Below are 18,040 nucleotides of genomic sequence, written 5' to 3' on the forward strand. Positions count from 1 at the left end.
GACCCTCAAAGTGCAGTACATGCTCTCTATTCCTTCTTTTTCATATCTCTCTCCTGTATTGTAAGGAAAAGTCAGTATAAAGTAGTATTTAAGGAGGGGAAGTGCAGGTCATTTGAAAAGAACAGTGTGGCAGCATCTCTGGATTTAAAGGTTCTAATAATACACCCTAACATTTTCTTGAACGATGCAATGTTTGTTCTGTTATGTTCATTAAACATTATGAACTCTGAAATAATTATTCCCTAACCCTTTACATGACATATCCATCCGATGTGGAGAACTTTTTGTCTTGCATTCTGTATCCTGATTACGTTCTTCATTCTTTCTATACCCAAGTACAATAGCTAGAATTTGTTACTGTCCCCTGCTTTGGGTTCTTCAATCGGTGCCTTCCAGATCAGACTACATTTGCTGGTTGCGTCAGTCTCATCCATACTTTGTGATGGTTCACACATGCTTCCCAGCTGCTCTCACACATTGGCCCCACCAGACTTTTTCTTAGACTTCACCTTCCTTTAGGATCATCACCTGCCACTTTGCCAGTCGTCTTGTGCAATATTGTGTATGGACTACACCTTTCATTTAGTTTTGGTTGAGCCTCTGTTATTTATTGCTTTCAATTTTTGGGCCTTCTGTGCTCTTTGGCCATCATTTCTTCTAAACTGTGTTATTTTCAGTTCTTATTTGCTTATCCTATTACTTTAATGGTTTTTGAGTCGTGCCTTCAGCAATCACCGTTTGGATTCCAGCTGCCCTCTGGCTTGACCTTGAGTGATGTGAGAGTTTGGTATACCCTTCTTCTATGAATCGCTGGTCATTCTTATTATTTGGTGATTCAGGTTTATATGGTTGTAGCAGTCTACTTCCTTCCTTCCTTCCTTGTTACAAATGACTACCACTTTATGATGAATGAGTCTTGGTCTTTGTTCTCCGATTCAATATTTCTCTTTATTTGTCCAGCAGCTGCTGTTCAAGGCTTCTGTACAGTAGTTGTTTCGTGTTACTTTTCGTAGTACAGGTACTCTCGGTCTTTCACCTTCGGTCTCTACTTAATTAGTAGCAGCATAATTAGTGGAAGATACATCTTTAGGAAGAAAGTTCAAGAACAAAAAAAACAGCATTGAATATATTGCAATGCCAACTTTTGGGCGAGCCCCTATGGCTCCCTGAGGCTATACATTGAGATGGATCTTATTGACCAGATCGCATTACCTGTGGAGTTCTTAGGCCTACTGGGGACCAGAGCCAGAACCTGGCCCCTTCACAGAGGCAAAGGGAGCGGTGACATTTCCCCACCAAAAATAGTATTAAAAAAAAAAAAAAAATAGCATAACAAACAAGAGCCACTGAAGAGAGGAACTGAGAATCCACTTCCTCAGGAAGGAGGAGGGGAGGCAATAGGAAAGGCAGATAAGAGCCAGGTCCCCCGCAGAATCCAAAGACTGAGACAACACAGCTTGCTGATATGTGAGGCAGGCAGCGATGAACATGGCCACCACCTCCTAGAGCATGGGAGTATATTGCTTGGGGAATGCAGCCAACACAGCTACAGCCGAGGCCAAAACCCCTGCACGAGGTCCCAGGCCAAGCACTACAAGCTCTGTGGCATCCAGCTAGGCACACAACCTAGAATGCTTCAAGCAGGCAAAATGAACCCACAGAGCAGAAGCTGCCTGATAAGCATGAACTTCCATAGGAGGGTCATATAAATTAGCCTCGATGCAAGAGACCCCTTAGGTGCGCCAACCTTGCCGCACTGAAGGGAAACCCACGAACCACCAGAGTGCCCCACCAACCAAAGTTGCATCCCTCCTGGGTTAAGACAGCAAAGTCACAAGACCCCAGACTCACCCTGGGTGAAGGCAACTGCAAGGAAGAAAGACCTCTAAGGGAACGACCCCCAAACACTACATAAAAGATAACACTGGCAATGATAGGACAGTGCTAGGTAGCACTCAGGGAAGAGAACCCTGAGTACATGCAACTCCAAGCAATCTAGAAACCAGGCTCATGGTACACTGCAATGTAAAAAAAACACAGTATGGCAGAGATCCTAGAAACTTAGCTGAAAACCACAGCCTGCACTAAAGAAAGACAACCCTGGAACCACTAAAGCAGTCTTGTTGTGACAACATTTGAGCAGGAACTGACTGCTCAAATCCCTGGAGGAGAGCCCCTTCCCCGAAATGAGTAGGGAATGAGGAGCGACTGAGCTCACACTAGTTTTGAGAAATACAATCATTTGTTTACATATTTGGGGGAAGTTCATTAGGCGGGTTTTGAGGCTTCGGTCTATTTTTTAATCAAGCAGTGGCTCGTTTTGACTCACTGACTTTCTGGATGCCTTCACCCATGAGATGGAGAAATATCACTGCTCTCTGCACCCCCTAGGAGGGGACCATATTCTGGCACTGGTCCCTGATAGGCCTAAGAACTCCATGGCGGATTCGACCTGGAAGATGTGAATCATCTCGATATATACCTTCAGAAGGTCAAAGAGGCTGCCTAAGGAATACCATTAGTTTGAGACTGCATTTTCTAACACTAATAAAGATGGGGTACCACAAGAATAGGTCTTACATAATTAAACATTTACACCCACACATCAACATGCATATACTATATATGCAAGCTTATACCTTACATGACATGTGATTAGGGTGTAACTGTAAAAGGAATGCAAATGAATTGAAAGTAACTGCTGAATTTGTTTTTAAATATATACTTAACCTTCTTCCTAAGATGCAACTGAATGAAGAATAACATTAGAAAAAAAGTAATACTTCACTTAGCATAAATGGAGCCCTTAAAAATAACATTTCCCAACCAATATGGAAAAATCAGATTAGAACCCATCAAAGAGTAATGCCCCAAATTCAGATATAGCTACGCATAACTTATATCAACACCCAAGCACTCACATTTGAAATCAGCCTACATGATAGAATAGTATATATAGTATATACAAATGCAAAGAAGCGTAAAGATCAGTTATAGTACATATGACACATGCTTGTAAATCAAAAATGTAAGAAAACTGATATGACTACTACCCAAGCCATAGTCAGGTGACCTTTTTTCACAAGCATATAGCATTTAAATTAACAGAATGAAAGCATTAATAATAATCTTTTATAAAGATCTTCATATGCCATATCTACCAGCAAAGTATAACCCCATACTGCAATTATCCATGCAGTGAAAAATGCATACTTCACACTTTCTTGCAGTGACTAATACCTATACTCCAAATGCTCTTGCAGTGAATAATACCTATACTCCACACGTTCTTGCAGTGAATAATACCTATACTCCACACCTACTTGTAGTGAAGAACCCTTATACTCCATACCTCCCTGCAGTGAAGAACCCCTACCATACACGAGCTTGGACACGGGGGAGACACTAGATGCGCTTAAATCAGCAGACATAGCCCCTCTACACAAGAGAGGGAGCAAAGCATTGGCAAAGAATTATAGATCAGTTGTACTAACATCCCATATAATAGAAATATTTGAGAGTGATCAGGAGTCTGGTCACCAGTTTCATGGAGACCAATGACCTTCACAATCCAGGCCAACATGGATTTAGAGCGGGAAGATCGTGCCATTCACTGCTACTTGACCACTATGACAAACTCACTGAGGCATTATGAAAAACAGAATGCAGATGTGGTATACACGGACTTCGCAAAGGCATTCCATAAATGTGACCATGGAGTGATAAGCACGCAAAATGAGGTCAATGGAAATAACCAGTAAAGTAGGACGCTGAATACTCAGTTTTCTGTCGAACAGAACACACAGAATAACAGTCAACCATATAAAATCGAGTACAAACGCAGTTAAAAGCTCTGTACTTCAGGGTACAGTCCTTGCACTACCGCTTTTTCTTATTCTCATATCAGATATAGACAAAATACAAGTCACAGCTTCATATCATCCTTTGCAGATGACACAAAAATCAGCATGAAAATTACCTCTGCTGAAGACACTGAAAAACTGCAAGCAGATATTAATAAAGTTTTTGACTGGGCAACAGAAAATAACATGGTATTTAACAGTGATAAATTCCAGGTACTCTAGTATGGTAAAAATGAGGACAAACATAATACAGGGAACAAAACACAATAAAATCTGCCCATAGTAAGAAAGCAACTTGCGAAGAGTTTGGGAATAATGATGTCTGACAACCTAATGTTTGGGGAGCATAACTAAGCAAATATTGTGTCAGCCAGAAAAATGACAGGATGGATTACAAAAACATTCAAAACCAGGGATCCCATCATAATGGTTGTACTATTCAAATCACTTGTACTGTCCTGTCTTGAGAACTGCTAAGTACTCATTTTCCCCTTCAGAGCAGGAGAGATTGCTGAAATAGAGGGAATACATAGAACATATATGCCATACAGATGCGATAAAGCATCTAAATTATTGAGATTGTCTCGAACCTCTCCAAATGTACTCACTTGAAAGGAGACGAGAGAGATATCAAATAATATACACATGGAAAATACTGGAGGGCCAGGGCCCAAATCTACACAGTAAAATAACAATATACTGGAGTGAATGATATGGAAGAAAATGCAGAATAGAGCCCGTGAAGAGCATGGGGTGCTATAGGCACAGAGAACACTGTATAAACATCAGAGGTCTGCGGTTGTTCAACATCCTCCCAGCGATTATACGAAATATTACCGGAACAACCATGGACATCTTCAAGAGAAAACTAGATAGTTTTCTTCCAGAAGTGTCAGACCAGCCGGGTTGTGGTGAATATGTGGGCCTGCAGGCCGCTCCAGGCAACAGCCTGTTTGAGCAAGCTCTCTCACGTCAAACCTGGCCTTGGGCTGGGCTTGGGGAGTGATACTCCCAGAACCCCATCAAGCAGGAAGCAAACTAACTAATCTCATTAATTCACATAAGCATAGACATGGTCATGTCCAGTTTTGTGATAATGATTTCTTGGAACCCTGCCCACAGTTCCCAGAAATCAGGATAATTGAGCATTCTTTTGAAACTTTGCATTCCTTGCCAAGAAGCATAATCACAACATCTAATGATGGACAACAGGTGAAGTACTCTGCCAGATTTATAAATGCAAACTCCTATAATCTTTTTCAGAACATTGTATACAGTACCTTGAGAAAGGGCACAGGTTACATCCAAACAATTTGTTTTTTAATACTGTACACTTACATGTATATATTGGGTCTTTCCTTCACCTTCATTCAAGCACTCTGGCGTAGTAGTAAGTTTCTTAATATAATAATATATAATAATATAATATAATAAATATAAGTGTACTTATAAAGACTTATAAAACTTTACTTATAAAACAATAAAATGTACACCATAAAAAACGGGGGTGGTAGGAGAAGCGAACACTCATTTGTATTCAGAGTTAAATGGCAAGTTTTTCTCTGAATGCTCTGTGTTCCCTTCTTTGAGGCTGTGGGTCCCTATAATTGCACCAGAGGTGGTACCCCCTTATATAAATATAATATAATAATAAAATTTAATAAAAACACTTGCATTATACAAATCCCAAAATGTAAGGAAATTACAAATTCTTGAAGCCCTACACATAAAAGCAGAACAACCCACCATAAACACTTAAATACCAAAATTATTCACTTTCCTCACCATGACACTGAAAGCAAGATTTAAGGCAAACAAGCTAACGATGATGTCACTGTCCAAAACACTATTCCCACGAGTCACCCGAGTTCTCATTACCCAGCATCTGACAACATTATACACTTACTTTATTGCCCCATCACCTCCCTTTCTCACTCACATCACCTCACAGGTGTACATATTGTACAATATAGGTATACACTATGACACAGCACCGCTCCTGTGCCAGGTAAATCCCACTACGGGCTCACCATGGCCCGTGCTACTTGGAACTTGTTCCCAGTAGCTGAATATATAACAACAACAACAACAACAACAACGTATACACTATGTACACCTATATTGTACACAAACCTGTTCCTGACACAACTCTAAGGAAGTGACTTGCAACGCATCCCTTTGCTGCTGTTCTTTCTGGAAACGTTATCCAGTAACAGATAACAATACTGGCAGGAAAGACCAAATTAAGATCTGGCAATAACCACAGGCAACTGGTACACAATAACCTCATTGCATAGAAAGCAATTATTAAACGATAGTACAAATTATTTATAGGTCTAGATTAACTCCATTACATCCATACAGATGTATTATAACCATATTTACATCATTTACAAAAAAAAGGGCAATAATAACTACAATGAGTAAATATTGACAGCTGCAGTGGCCAAAGAGATCAACAAATGGCCAACTGCTCTTTAAGTGTTAAAAGATTATAATGTTGCTATTGTAGTCTCAAGTTATAGTAATCTTAAAATAATCACTGACACAACAAAGATCTTGCAACAATGGTGGTTAATCTTGTACTGCCATTTTATTTAACTGGCTTCAAAAGGTTTTATTTTCTCTTGAACTTTTGTGGAGACTAAGAAATTTTAACATGACAAAACAAAATGACCAAGGACATTCATATTTGGTGCACAATGCGGAAGCTAATACCACTACCACTACCATAATGTATGGGACAACACAGAGTGAGCCAAGCCAGGCAAACTACTGAAGAGGCGTGGCACACAGATTACTCTCTAAAAGCATAAATTCAAGATAATTTATAGAACATTACATTTTCAAAAAGCAAATACAGTACTGAATTCTTATAATTAGTATATATATATATGCTGTAATTACATTCATGGTCGTGCCAAAATAAGTAACTACTACAAATTACTTACACAGGAGATGAAATGCTATAGGAAGAAATACTGTACACGTCTCTTGAACATGTAAATTATACTCTTCCTAATTCACTATCATTAGTTTTATATATATTCCATGTTTGGTACTGTTTTAATAAAATAACTTACTCAGTACAGACTGGAGGGTGGTAATGTTTCCCAAAAATTATTTTCATATTTTTCTAACTACAGTATATACCTTTCCTTTTATAGTTAAAAATGGATCTTTTAATTTAACAATTGATGTGACTAAACCAACTCCACACACAATACAGTAAAGTAGTCAATTATATTTTATACAATAAGCTTTTTCAACTCCCTGGCCATTTTTACATCAATTTTACAAGGTGGTCTTTCACAAAATCAATTTCAGCAAAATTTTACAACCACAGTATATGCACATTTCATTTAAAGGTTTTTGCTCCCCCAAATATTCATACAACTGTTTTATGCAATAGTTATGTGCAGATTTTTTCACATTATTTTAATTTGTTTAAAGTACAACTAAACTTAAGAAAAGTCTTATATAACAGCAACGATTAGACACCAAACTTTTTTTTATAGGATACTTAATGTTTCCACTATATACCTGCCAGTTGCTCTTCCACAAGAAATATATGCCAACAGAGAATACATACTAACCTGAGATATACAAATTTGGTCCACTGAATCCCAGGGTTTCTGTCTTCTATTTGCAGGAACTACAGATGAAGAGGACAGTGGAGGTGGATCTTTAGTAATGGTCGGAGGGAGTCGTACATCAGCTGGGGTCCCCACTGACAGTGGGGTTCCACCACCACTAATAACACCACTGCTTATGCTTGTGACTGCAGATGATACAGTGGCAGCATTGGCAGTGGCACTGCCCACACCATTACTGCCACCACTGTTACCTATGCTACCTGCCCCAGTGGTTGCTGTGCTACACAGTGATGCCAAAGTAACTGTGCTTGCATTCGAAGAAGTGGCCTGAGGCTGAAAGTGAGAAAGCTTTAGATTCTTAACTTACAGAATTTAGTCTTATAATCTATGCATGGAAACAAAAATGTTTTCTTATGACAGATGTAACACTAATATGAAAGCAGAATGTACAAATGAAGTACTCTTTAGAAATGGGCCCCAGAGAAATTATACACAAAACAAAGGTCAAAATTGAAATCGTGGATGACAGTACACTTGACTAAGCCCATTTCATATAGGAAAGGTAATTAAAGTAACAGATAATGTACATAAACTAGTTATCCAAGTCTTCAAAAAAAGTATCCCAGATCCCCTTAAGACCTTATGTATGTGATGTCATGAAGCAAAGTCCATTTAGTTGTCACAGTAAACCTGTACAATGCATGTTTAATGCCAAGCAATTGTTGTCCATTTCTAAAAATATACACATTATCTATGTCACTTTAATTTGAGAGAACATATGACAAGAATGATCTTAAAAGTAAGTGCTATTTCTGATGGAGAGATGTTTTCTTACTAATCAATTCTGGCAATTTAGCCAATGTACAGAAACCTGGGGAAGCTTTTGGATTGGTAGGTTGTAAGAAATACAAAAGCTACTGTGCTAGTACATTCTAGGCAGTCTGCAGTCTCTATGGCATAGTGGTAAAGCACTTGCCCGGCGCTTCGCGAGCGCTTTGGCCTGGGTTCGTATCCCGGCAGGGGAACGGGTGCCAATCCTTAACTGTAGTCTCTCTTTGCCCATCAGTGAATGGGTACTTGGTTGTTAAATGATTTGAATGTAAGAACTCTTGTATATGTAAATAAAAACAAAACAATAAAATAGACTCTGTTATGGATAGATGTTATGAGGAGCAGACACAGTTGTAGTGTCTGGTTTAGTGTCATTGCACACTAAAACCCGAGGACATTACTCCATTTCTCATAGGAGGAATAAAGCATTGGTAAAAACAATAAACCTATCATACAAACATCGATAAGGTTTTTGAATGGCTGCTAAGAAACTAATAACAGCTTTAATAAAACTAGTATTATTGGCTTTAGAGTAGGAAGATCGTATCTTTTGCAACTGCAGTACCTGATCACTACAACAAAATTATGGACGCACTAAAAGCAAACCAAAATGCACTGTTGTATAGTGTACACAGATTTTGCAAAATCATGTGATAAATAAGACAATGGAGTGATACAGTAGTCATCAGATATCAACAAAGTCTTCTAATGGGCAATGAAAAAACATGATGTTTAATGGCAACAAATTCCAATTACATCGGTACAGGCAAAATTAGTACAGTATCTTAAAAAGAGTACTGGATACAAGATTCAGTCAAATCTCTTCATACTAGTGACCCATTTACAGTTCTAGGAATAATAGTGCCAGAAAAACAAATGTTTTGGAGCATGATATAGAAAATGTAGTATCAGTCAGGAAAGGTTCTGATGCTGCTTCATATCTCTGCTCTCATCCCTTTTTAAAGCAAAAGTATTCAAACTAATAACAAATACAGAGATCCTCTACTGCTGTATAGAATCAACTTGGACTGCCTCAAATTGTACTCGCTACAATGAAGACAAAGAGATATCTCATTACATATACATGGAAAATAATTGAAGGGCAGGTTTCAAACCTGCATAATAAAATTAGAACATAACTGAGTGAGATATGGTAGGAAGGTACAGTACTAGAGTATAGTATCTACACTGTGCTAGGAGCTTGGAGGCAAAACTCTAAATGGAAAGTGGATTTAGATTTGTCTGGAAGTTGCAGTTGCCAAGCAGGAAGATGAAATGTTACAAATTAAGAAAGAAAAATAAGATCTCTAAAGATTTTTTAACACTTTAAGATAAACAAAAATCCATATCAACTTCTGACGATGCTAAAATGCATCATCTGTACTCCGGTACTCCAATAATAAAACATCTGATGGCACTAAAACGTGTCATCCATCTTGAAATTCACAAAAATCCCTTTTTCATGTTTTCATATACATATTTTTTAAGTTTATGCATAGCATATCTGGGAACCAATCAAAGCATCAAGAGACCATCTAGAGATATTCTCGGCTAATTATCCATCTCTTAAGACAATATTGTAATTGCTCTGCTTGTTAAAATATTCATTATGCCTTGTAAATTGCCTTCTGGAAAAGCATGAAAGTTATATATTCTTTACTTTTTTACGGTAGCAGACTGATAATGCGTGCACATTTTCGTATATTTTATTTTTTATGCTGAAAAATAAATGAGGAATGTTGAAATGTTCATAAAAACTCATATACTGTACTGTATTAAGCACAGTCTTGCAAATTCTATTACAAAATAATATTTTATTTTGTATCTGTACTCTAGCAAATTCCTTTGTGAACATTTTAACACCAAATTTATAGTAATAACCCAAAACTAACTGAAAAATTTTAAGGGAGCATAAACATTTAAGGTGTTGTTGAGTGTGACATGCATAGTATAGTAAGGATACTAACTATATTTGTAAAACTTCCATTGGTTGGAAAAGATGAGCCAGGAGATGGTATGTGATTACTGGGGGAAGAGGCTCCTCCAGAGGTTTGTTGTGAACATCCCTGTGGGTTACTTGTTATCCCACTGACTTGGCTTGATGTTGGTGGAAGATTTAGGTGAAGGCCAACTGTGAATGTGTCTGATGATGCCGATTTGGAGAGACTGCGTGCTACCGAATATCTCAGATGACATCTTGATCTAACTTCTTCGGATACTGACACAAGGGCAGCAAGATACGCCACATTCTCTGGTGTTACCTAGAAATATAGACAAATATATTGTACAAAAATATTAACTACATTAAAATTAACTATGATGTCTATTTATGATGGCTGGCACAGAGATATGGCAATCCCATCATTCACCACCATGTGGTGCAAATAGAATTGTATCCTTGAGTGACAAAATAGGTGAGAAATTTGGTCTAGACCACTATTTTCCTAAATTTCTTCCAATAACAGAACTGATCTAGATCCTTGGTCTTGCATCTGTCCTTACCCTGGCAAATAAATGTAGGTTCATTTGGCTTTAGAAATGGAAGGAAAATAAACAAAACACCTCAGAAGATGGATGTGGTTACATTTTTATAGGAGGGACTATTTGGTGTGGTAAGTTTGTGAAACAATTTCAAAGTGAGACGGTGGAGTATAATGAGTTACAATTTGAAAATGGAGAGTTGATTATTTTGTACAGAATATCTTTGACATCATTAAGGCAAGGTAATAGGTGCCAAATACAATTATAAACACACAAATGTTAAAATATTAAACAATTACAATATATTAAAAGTACTCATTGAGATTAAAACCCCAGTGGAATGTTTGTGAACCAAATGTAAGTGAAAAAAGGGGGAACCATTGCAAACTGTCAAGGTACCATCCATCATGTTTAAGAGGCATGATGTCAGACAAATTTGGTTCCCAAATCGGGCAACTAAGAGGCTTTTTTGATCAATTATAATAAGTGTACAGTACTTTTGTGCATTTCCTCGTGCAATTGAGCAAGTGTTCGAAGTTGAAAGAACATTTACTGAGGCATTCAGTGTCCAAGAACGGAACAGCAGAAAAAATATATAGGGCAAAACCTAAAAGTATCATACAGCAAAAAAATACATATTGAACAAATCAATAAAACAAAGTTTAGGTTCTTAGTAATAAAGAATAAGACAAACCAGAAGCTTATAACCTAGAATACTCATAAAAAGAAACTGCACACCTCAAATTTGTCTCTCTTATGTGGTTTAGCAACAATGGAGAGAAGTGTGATCAACACTCTTGAAGTGCGGGACACAGTTGTTGGTGCTGGGTGCCGAAGGCCTTTTAACAAGTGACCCACCAATGCAAAATGGAAGTTACCTATAAAGAGAGGAATAATGATATATAAGTTTGTAATTTTTACTTAATTACATTACTGTATTTGGCAAAAAGTTGTTTCCATTTAGGGAAGAATTATCTTATTTAACATGTTAATTTTGCTTCGTTGTTTAAAAACACAGCGTTCAATTTAATGAAATACCTCTTTCTGGAGAAACCCAGGTGGCTCCCTGAAGCTATCTTGCCGAGATTGCTCCATACTGAAAGATCAAATCAGTTATGGAAGTTCTGTTTGCTCTATGAGGAGCCCTAAAGCTCTGTCTTTAGGATTTGGTGGTTTCAAGCTCTTCTCTGGAGGCAGGGGTTTCTGTTCCTTTAGTAAATGTTCACAAATATGAGGTTTTGTCTGCAGTCTATCTCCAAGCTCTGAACCGATATTAGGTTTGCTGGTTTTAGCGTTCTAACAGGGTTCTGATGCTCAGGTATTTTATCAATGTTCCCAGTCCCAGATATTTGTGTATTACTTTGGGCTGTGTCTCCCTGCCTGATTTCTTTTCTTTGTACTAGTACCTGCTACCTCTCCTCCTTCCTGGTAAATCCCATTTTTGTTCTCAGTAGTTAGCTTTAGAAGTCAAAGGAGGGGCTCCCTCCAGAAACCCAACATTGAATGTAATGAACTACCTCTTTCTGGAGGAGCCCTGGTGGTTTCCTGCCCCCAAACAAATCTCCAAACATTCTCTAAAGAAATCACTGATGAATGAATGACTTGAATAACTTTCATTTTATGAGTGATCAACATCAGTAGTGGATTGATCTTTGATATCCACTCGCTAACTGCCCCATGTTAATGGGCAAGTCGGAATAATATGGCGCTTGATTCAGGTGGCATAATAAGTGTCACAGAAGCCTGGTGAGTCTGTTCTGGCCCTATTGTACAACACCATTAAAACTAAGTTAGCTACTAAGGTACCATAAAGAAACAGGCATTCTATTACATTGAACATTTTATGTTTATTGGAATATGACACCCATAATTCTTTTCATTTTTGCAGTAGTTTCCAGCAAGCTAAGACCAAACTTACACTTTACATACAACAGCCTGTTTCCACAGCTTACCCTTAAAACTGAGTCCCACAGAATGATCCAACTGTTTAAAAAACCATTCAAGAGACTCTCTTGTTGACATCATGACCTGCTCCAGAGTCTGAAATGTAAGAAATAGTGTGGGCTGTAATCATGCATCACTTGCTTACATAATTAAAATGGACAATTCTTTGCATGTTTTTATGTTAATTCATTACTCCAAGAATACCTAATGGCAAAAACAATTCAGTCACCTTATAGGCATGGCAAAACTTACACAGTCAATGTGTTTAAATAAATCTGGAATTAAAGTACTCTACCATTGCACACTATTATATACAGACCAATGGTAAAGGTCCCCCTCATTCAATGAAACTTTATCATTAGCAATTATTTTAGGTTCAATGCAGAATATAAATGAGACTGAAGCTGTAACCTAGCAGACCAGTGTGCTTATTAATAAAAACATGTTTTAACCGTTGCCAATCTGGAAAGCTATGCATGATCTTCACGACAGTACAGTATGTGTTTACAATATTATACTGTATATTGTAATTTGAATGGCTGAATAATGCATATTATAAGTATTCTTGATAACCTTAAAGAAATAACAGTTATGTAAAATGCAACATTTCTTTTAGACAATACCATATGTGGAGGAGGTAATGGTAGAGGTAGTGGAGAAGATGATGGTAGTGACAATTAGCGGAGGGACAGTGGTAGCGGAAGGGACAGTGGTAGCAGAAGGGAAGGCGGTAGTAGTGATGATAATGAACAGGAAGGTGCTGATGGTGGTGACAATAGTGAAGGGAATGATAGTGATGGAGACAATGGTGAAGGGAGAAGGTGGGGGTGAATAGTGAAAGGGGAAGGTAATGATGGTGATAACAGCGCAAGGGGAAGGCAGTGGGTGGTGACAATAGTGAAGAGGAAGATGGTGATGGTGACAATAGTAAAGGGAAAGGTGATGGTAATGACAATAGTGAAGGGAAAGATTTTGGTAATGACAACAGTGAATGGGAAGGTGGTAGTGGTGATAACAATAGTGAAGGTGGCGGCGGCTCTGTGAGACAGTGGGTCACCACATGGTGAACCTCTTTACATTGGCAAGAAACCTGTGACTGCATTTTTACATGGCTCCATTCCTTGATTGTGAGGCTCTCATGACGGATGTCCTTTGACTGGACTTATTGAGGTATGGGGCTCCTTTACCTCTCTCCCCAGTTCAGCTGTTACTCCTGAGTGTTGTGATCAAGGTGATCTTTCTGGTGTTTCGTTGGCCAGCTCAGAGTGGGGAACACAATGCAGTCAACCCAACCATTTCTTTCCAATAAGATCTCTGTAGCTCTATCATAAAAACTTATTAGACTTGCTACACAGGATCTTCCCATTCGACCAAGCTCTCCTCCAACCAGGTAAGTCCCATGTTTTCCTTCTAATTTGTTGTTAGTTAGTTTCAGGGAGCCACCATTTGGCATGCTTGGTAGTGACACAAGGTGATGAAAGCCACTGAAGAGGCTTATACAGAAACATAGGGTTAGTTAACAGAGGGGGAGGAGGGAGGTCCAGAGCTATCCGAGAGAGAAATTAATGACAATGACACTTTCTCCAACAAGATGTACTGGTGGAGGAGGAGGTAGGTCATGCAAATAGCATATAACTAGTGTCTTGTTGGTCATCTAATAGTCCTGGGCTTTGATATCAGTCCAGGTCCAGGCTGAGAAGCTGGTTGTTAATGCGGCACACTTCCTCACATCAAGTGCAACGTTTCTTCTCATTATCAAGACTTTTCCTAGCTCTGTTACATGATGAAAAATTAACTCCCTGTTATTTTTGTTATTTATTAGAAGAACTATAAGGTCACAGGTCTGCAGTTTGTGTTGCTTATTATAAAAAACAATAATGAACACAGAAAATTGTTTCTATGAAGCTGTCTAATTAATATAAGCAAAAAAGGAAAGAGGCTTACATTATTATCAAAGCTTCCCTGAGAATCTAGTGTGTGGAGGTTCTGTTCCAGCAGAGCCAGGCCAGACGCATAGAGGGCCACCTCATCCAGCTGCAGCACTGACACACCTACCCAAAACAGAGCTTGATGAATTGCAGACTCCTGTAGAGAAATAACAAAAGTTAAAAATTAGAATATGCTGTAATTACTGTATACTATCGCACTAATACTGAAACCTTCAATATTTGGTATGTTGAAGGTTTCGGTATTGTGCAAGTCAATACTGCAAAGTCAATACCGTAAAGTTGACTTAGACAAAGTCAAAGTCAATTTTACTCTAAAGTGATGCTTGATCAGTGTTGTGTGATTCATCAGTGGAATATTTCTTTGATATCTAGCCTTAAAATACCTAAAATTATCTAGCATAATTCCAAAAAACTTAATTAATATTTTAAATAATTTTGTTTAAATCCACTTCAGAGTTACAAATTTCAATGCAGTTACAATTTGATGGCATCAATGAAAAAGACCAGGACAATTTTATAATTCTGTTTGATAAAATTTATATTTTATGCTTCCTTATAATAAAAAAACAGACAGCATTGAATGTAATTAAAAGCCTTTGTCTGGATGAACCCCGGTGGCTCCCTGAAGCTATCTCGCCGAGAGGGGCTCCCAACTACTGGGTTACACCAGCTGTGGAGTTCTGTTTGTTCTACAAGGGACCAGAACTTGGCCCACCCCTCACAGAGATGCAGAGCGCGGGTTACACACTGACACCCCAGCAGAAAAGTATCTATAAAGTCAACAAACCAAATCTTTAGATAATGATACTATAGAACTTACCGGTCTGAGTAGAGGTTGAAGCCGTGTGAGGCACATAATTATTGAGTCTATAAGCGTAATGTCTTGAAAGCTTTCCAAGGCCTTGACCAAGATTCGCAACAATTGTTTGATGTCCTGGTCAACTATACTTTTACCTGCCAAAACCAGGAAAGATCTCTGTTAAAAGCTTATTATATCATACCAATTATTTACTATGCGTACATAAAGAACTCCACTGAATCAAAATCCAGTGTTAAATGTAATGAAATGCCTCTTTCTTGTGGGTTCCTCAGTGGCTCCTTGGAAGCTAGCCACCTGGATAACAAATCCATATAGCCCCTAAAGAAGCAGGAAATATTCGGATTTGCTTAGGAAGCAGGGCCAGAGTTCATAGACCAGTGGAAAAGTTGTCTATCGTATGATAGATCTGCTGCAAGCTACAAAATCAAGCTCTGAAATAGATGGAAGATAACCACAACCCAATCAATAGAAGAACAAGGTAAAAAAAATTCAAGATGAATGAAAACTGACTAACCAGAATGAATGAAACGACGGCTAGACAGCAAGGCACAAGACAAGGGTTTGTTTGTAAGTGAAACCCAAAATGAAAAACCAACATTGGTTCAAACACTTGATCCTGTAAATTATTTGAATGGGTCTTAGTATATTTACTGTATTAATTAGGACTGCTGAAATTCGCCAAATGACTTGACAAGATTAATTAAAAAGATTCTCTTCTCTATACAGTACTGTACTGGTATTTCAATAATACTGCCGATATTTAATTTGACACCATAAATGAGTGGAAATAATCAATAACCATGAAATTCAAAGAAACCTAGCATAATGTATAGAAGCCAGTTTCACATGTCTATATACTGAACCACAAATGTCAATGATGAAAACTAGAATAGATAACTTTAAGTGGTATCTTGTGAACTTACTTATACAACCAAAGACAATGAGGGCCCTGGGTTGGAGAGCTGGATTATACTGGAATGCAAAACTCTTAGCAAGACCTGTCCATGCTTGTAGCCAGTCACAATCTGGAATATCACGCATACAAGCCTCCATCATCTCAAGCAGTGCATCCGTAATGGTCTCCAGTGAGGTGAGGGACAATCTCTCACGGTCGCCCATGTTACACGAGAGACTACGGTCTGTACCAAATCTGGAAGGAAATTAAATTTTTATTAGTCTGCCATTCTCATGATAGATGATAAAATACATTGTTACGAGCTCACCATAGCCCGTGCTACATGGACATTTCGTTCTGAGTAGCTAAATCTAAAACAACAAGATAAAATATACTAATGATAAAATATCAATTCTGGTTAAAGAAAGTATCAAGACTATTATTTAATACATAATGATTATCTGTAATGCTGAAAATGAATATTGTACAATACAGTACAGTATATTATATTACTCTAAGGTACATGCAAACAAATTTTGAAATACAATAAGACTATATTTTATAAGACTTTATAAGACTATATTTTAAATAACCAAATACAAACACCATCTAAAAAATGAAAATCTGATTTGCTCAGCAAATGCCACTATGAGAGTTACACTGCTGAAAATTTGCGGAGCACATTTAAGCTTTAAGGAATATACATATTGTGACAAGTGTTGTACAGAAATCTAAAATCTTCCATAGTAATCAATTTAGTATTAGGAACTGTGTGATGAGCACATTTCTGCTATTTCATTCTTGCAATATTATAGCCGATGGCCACCCTTCCTTACAGGCCACGGGAAATTCCCAGGTAGACCTCAAGCATTGTGAAGCCAAGAAGAAATATACCACGCCAGCCCTCACAGCACAGCAAAAAGCAACTCGTAAAAAAAAAGCAATGAATGTAATGAAACCTCTTACTGGTAGAGCCCTGGTGGCACACCGGAAGTTTCCTGATTCTGAGCCAGCAATGAGTCCGTCTGGAGCTGATAGACCATGAATCAACGCACTTGGTAGGTGGGGAGCTAGCAGGGTTGTACCAGAAAAAAGTGTTTTGTTATCCTCTATGCTAGTTTTCTGAAGGCATCCTTTGGAAGCTCCAAGAAGCTTTCTAACAACGGAAAAGTCAGAAAACATGGGACTTATCAGGGAGGAGGAGAGATGCAACTACATTGAACCCGAGCAACACAAGCTTGACTAGGAACAGGAACGTTGACCAGACACTGCGGCACCAAAATCCTGTTAGATATCCAAAACCCATCCCCAAATATCAACCCATGACATGGTAGTGAAGACAGTGGTCAAGGCCACGAACCTGTGAACATTATGGGCCCGAGGGTAGACCACAGGCTGGTTAGCTTTAATAACACTGGACAACCAGTGATAAACGTGCCTTGGAACACGGAATAAAGGAACCCAGATCAACATACAGAGCATCAGCAAACCAGAGAGGGTGGAGTACAAGTAGTGACAAACCGCCACAACTGGACACAACAAATGATGCACCCACAGCTGGATAAATCAAGCATCAATCATCTAGGGAACCCTCTGGAAGCCCCTCTGGAAGAAGTGAACAGTTACTCGGGGTCTTCACAATATGTGAGGCTGGTAAACAC

General features: G+C 38.3%; 1 protein-coding gene across 1 annotated transcript in view; it reads right to left on the reverse strand.

Moving 5' to 3' along the window:
* Nf1 (neurofibromin 1) overlaps positions 1 to 18,040 on the reverse strand; it is a 139,288-nt gene that overhangs the window by 34,661 nt on the left and 86,587 nt on the right. Inside the window, 7 exon segments of the mRNA XM_045740650.2 lie at positions 7,460 to 7,792; positions 10,258 to 10,551; positions 11,510 to 11,649; positions 12,724 to 12,811; positions 14,660 to 14,800; positions 15,485 to 15,618; positions 16,408 to 16,634. Coding sequence (XP_045596606.2) covers positions 7,460 to 7,792; positions 10,258 to 10,551; positions 11,510 to 11,649; positions 12,724 to 12,811; positions 14,660 to 14,800; positions 15,485 to 15,618; positions 16,408 to 16,634 — 1,357 coding nt within the window.

This window comes from Procambarus clarkii, chromosome 13 (genome assembly GCF_040958095.1).
Source record: "Procambarus clarkii isolate CNS0578487 chromosome 13, FALCON_Pclarkii_2.0, whole genome shotgun sequence".
NCBI lineage: Eukaryota > Metazoa > Arthropoda > Malacostraca > Decapoda > Cambaridae > Procambarus > Procambarus clarkii.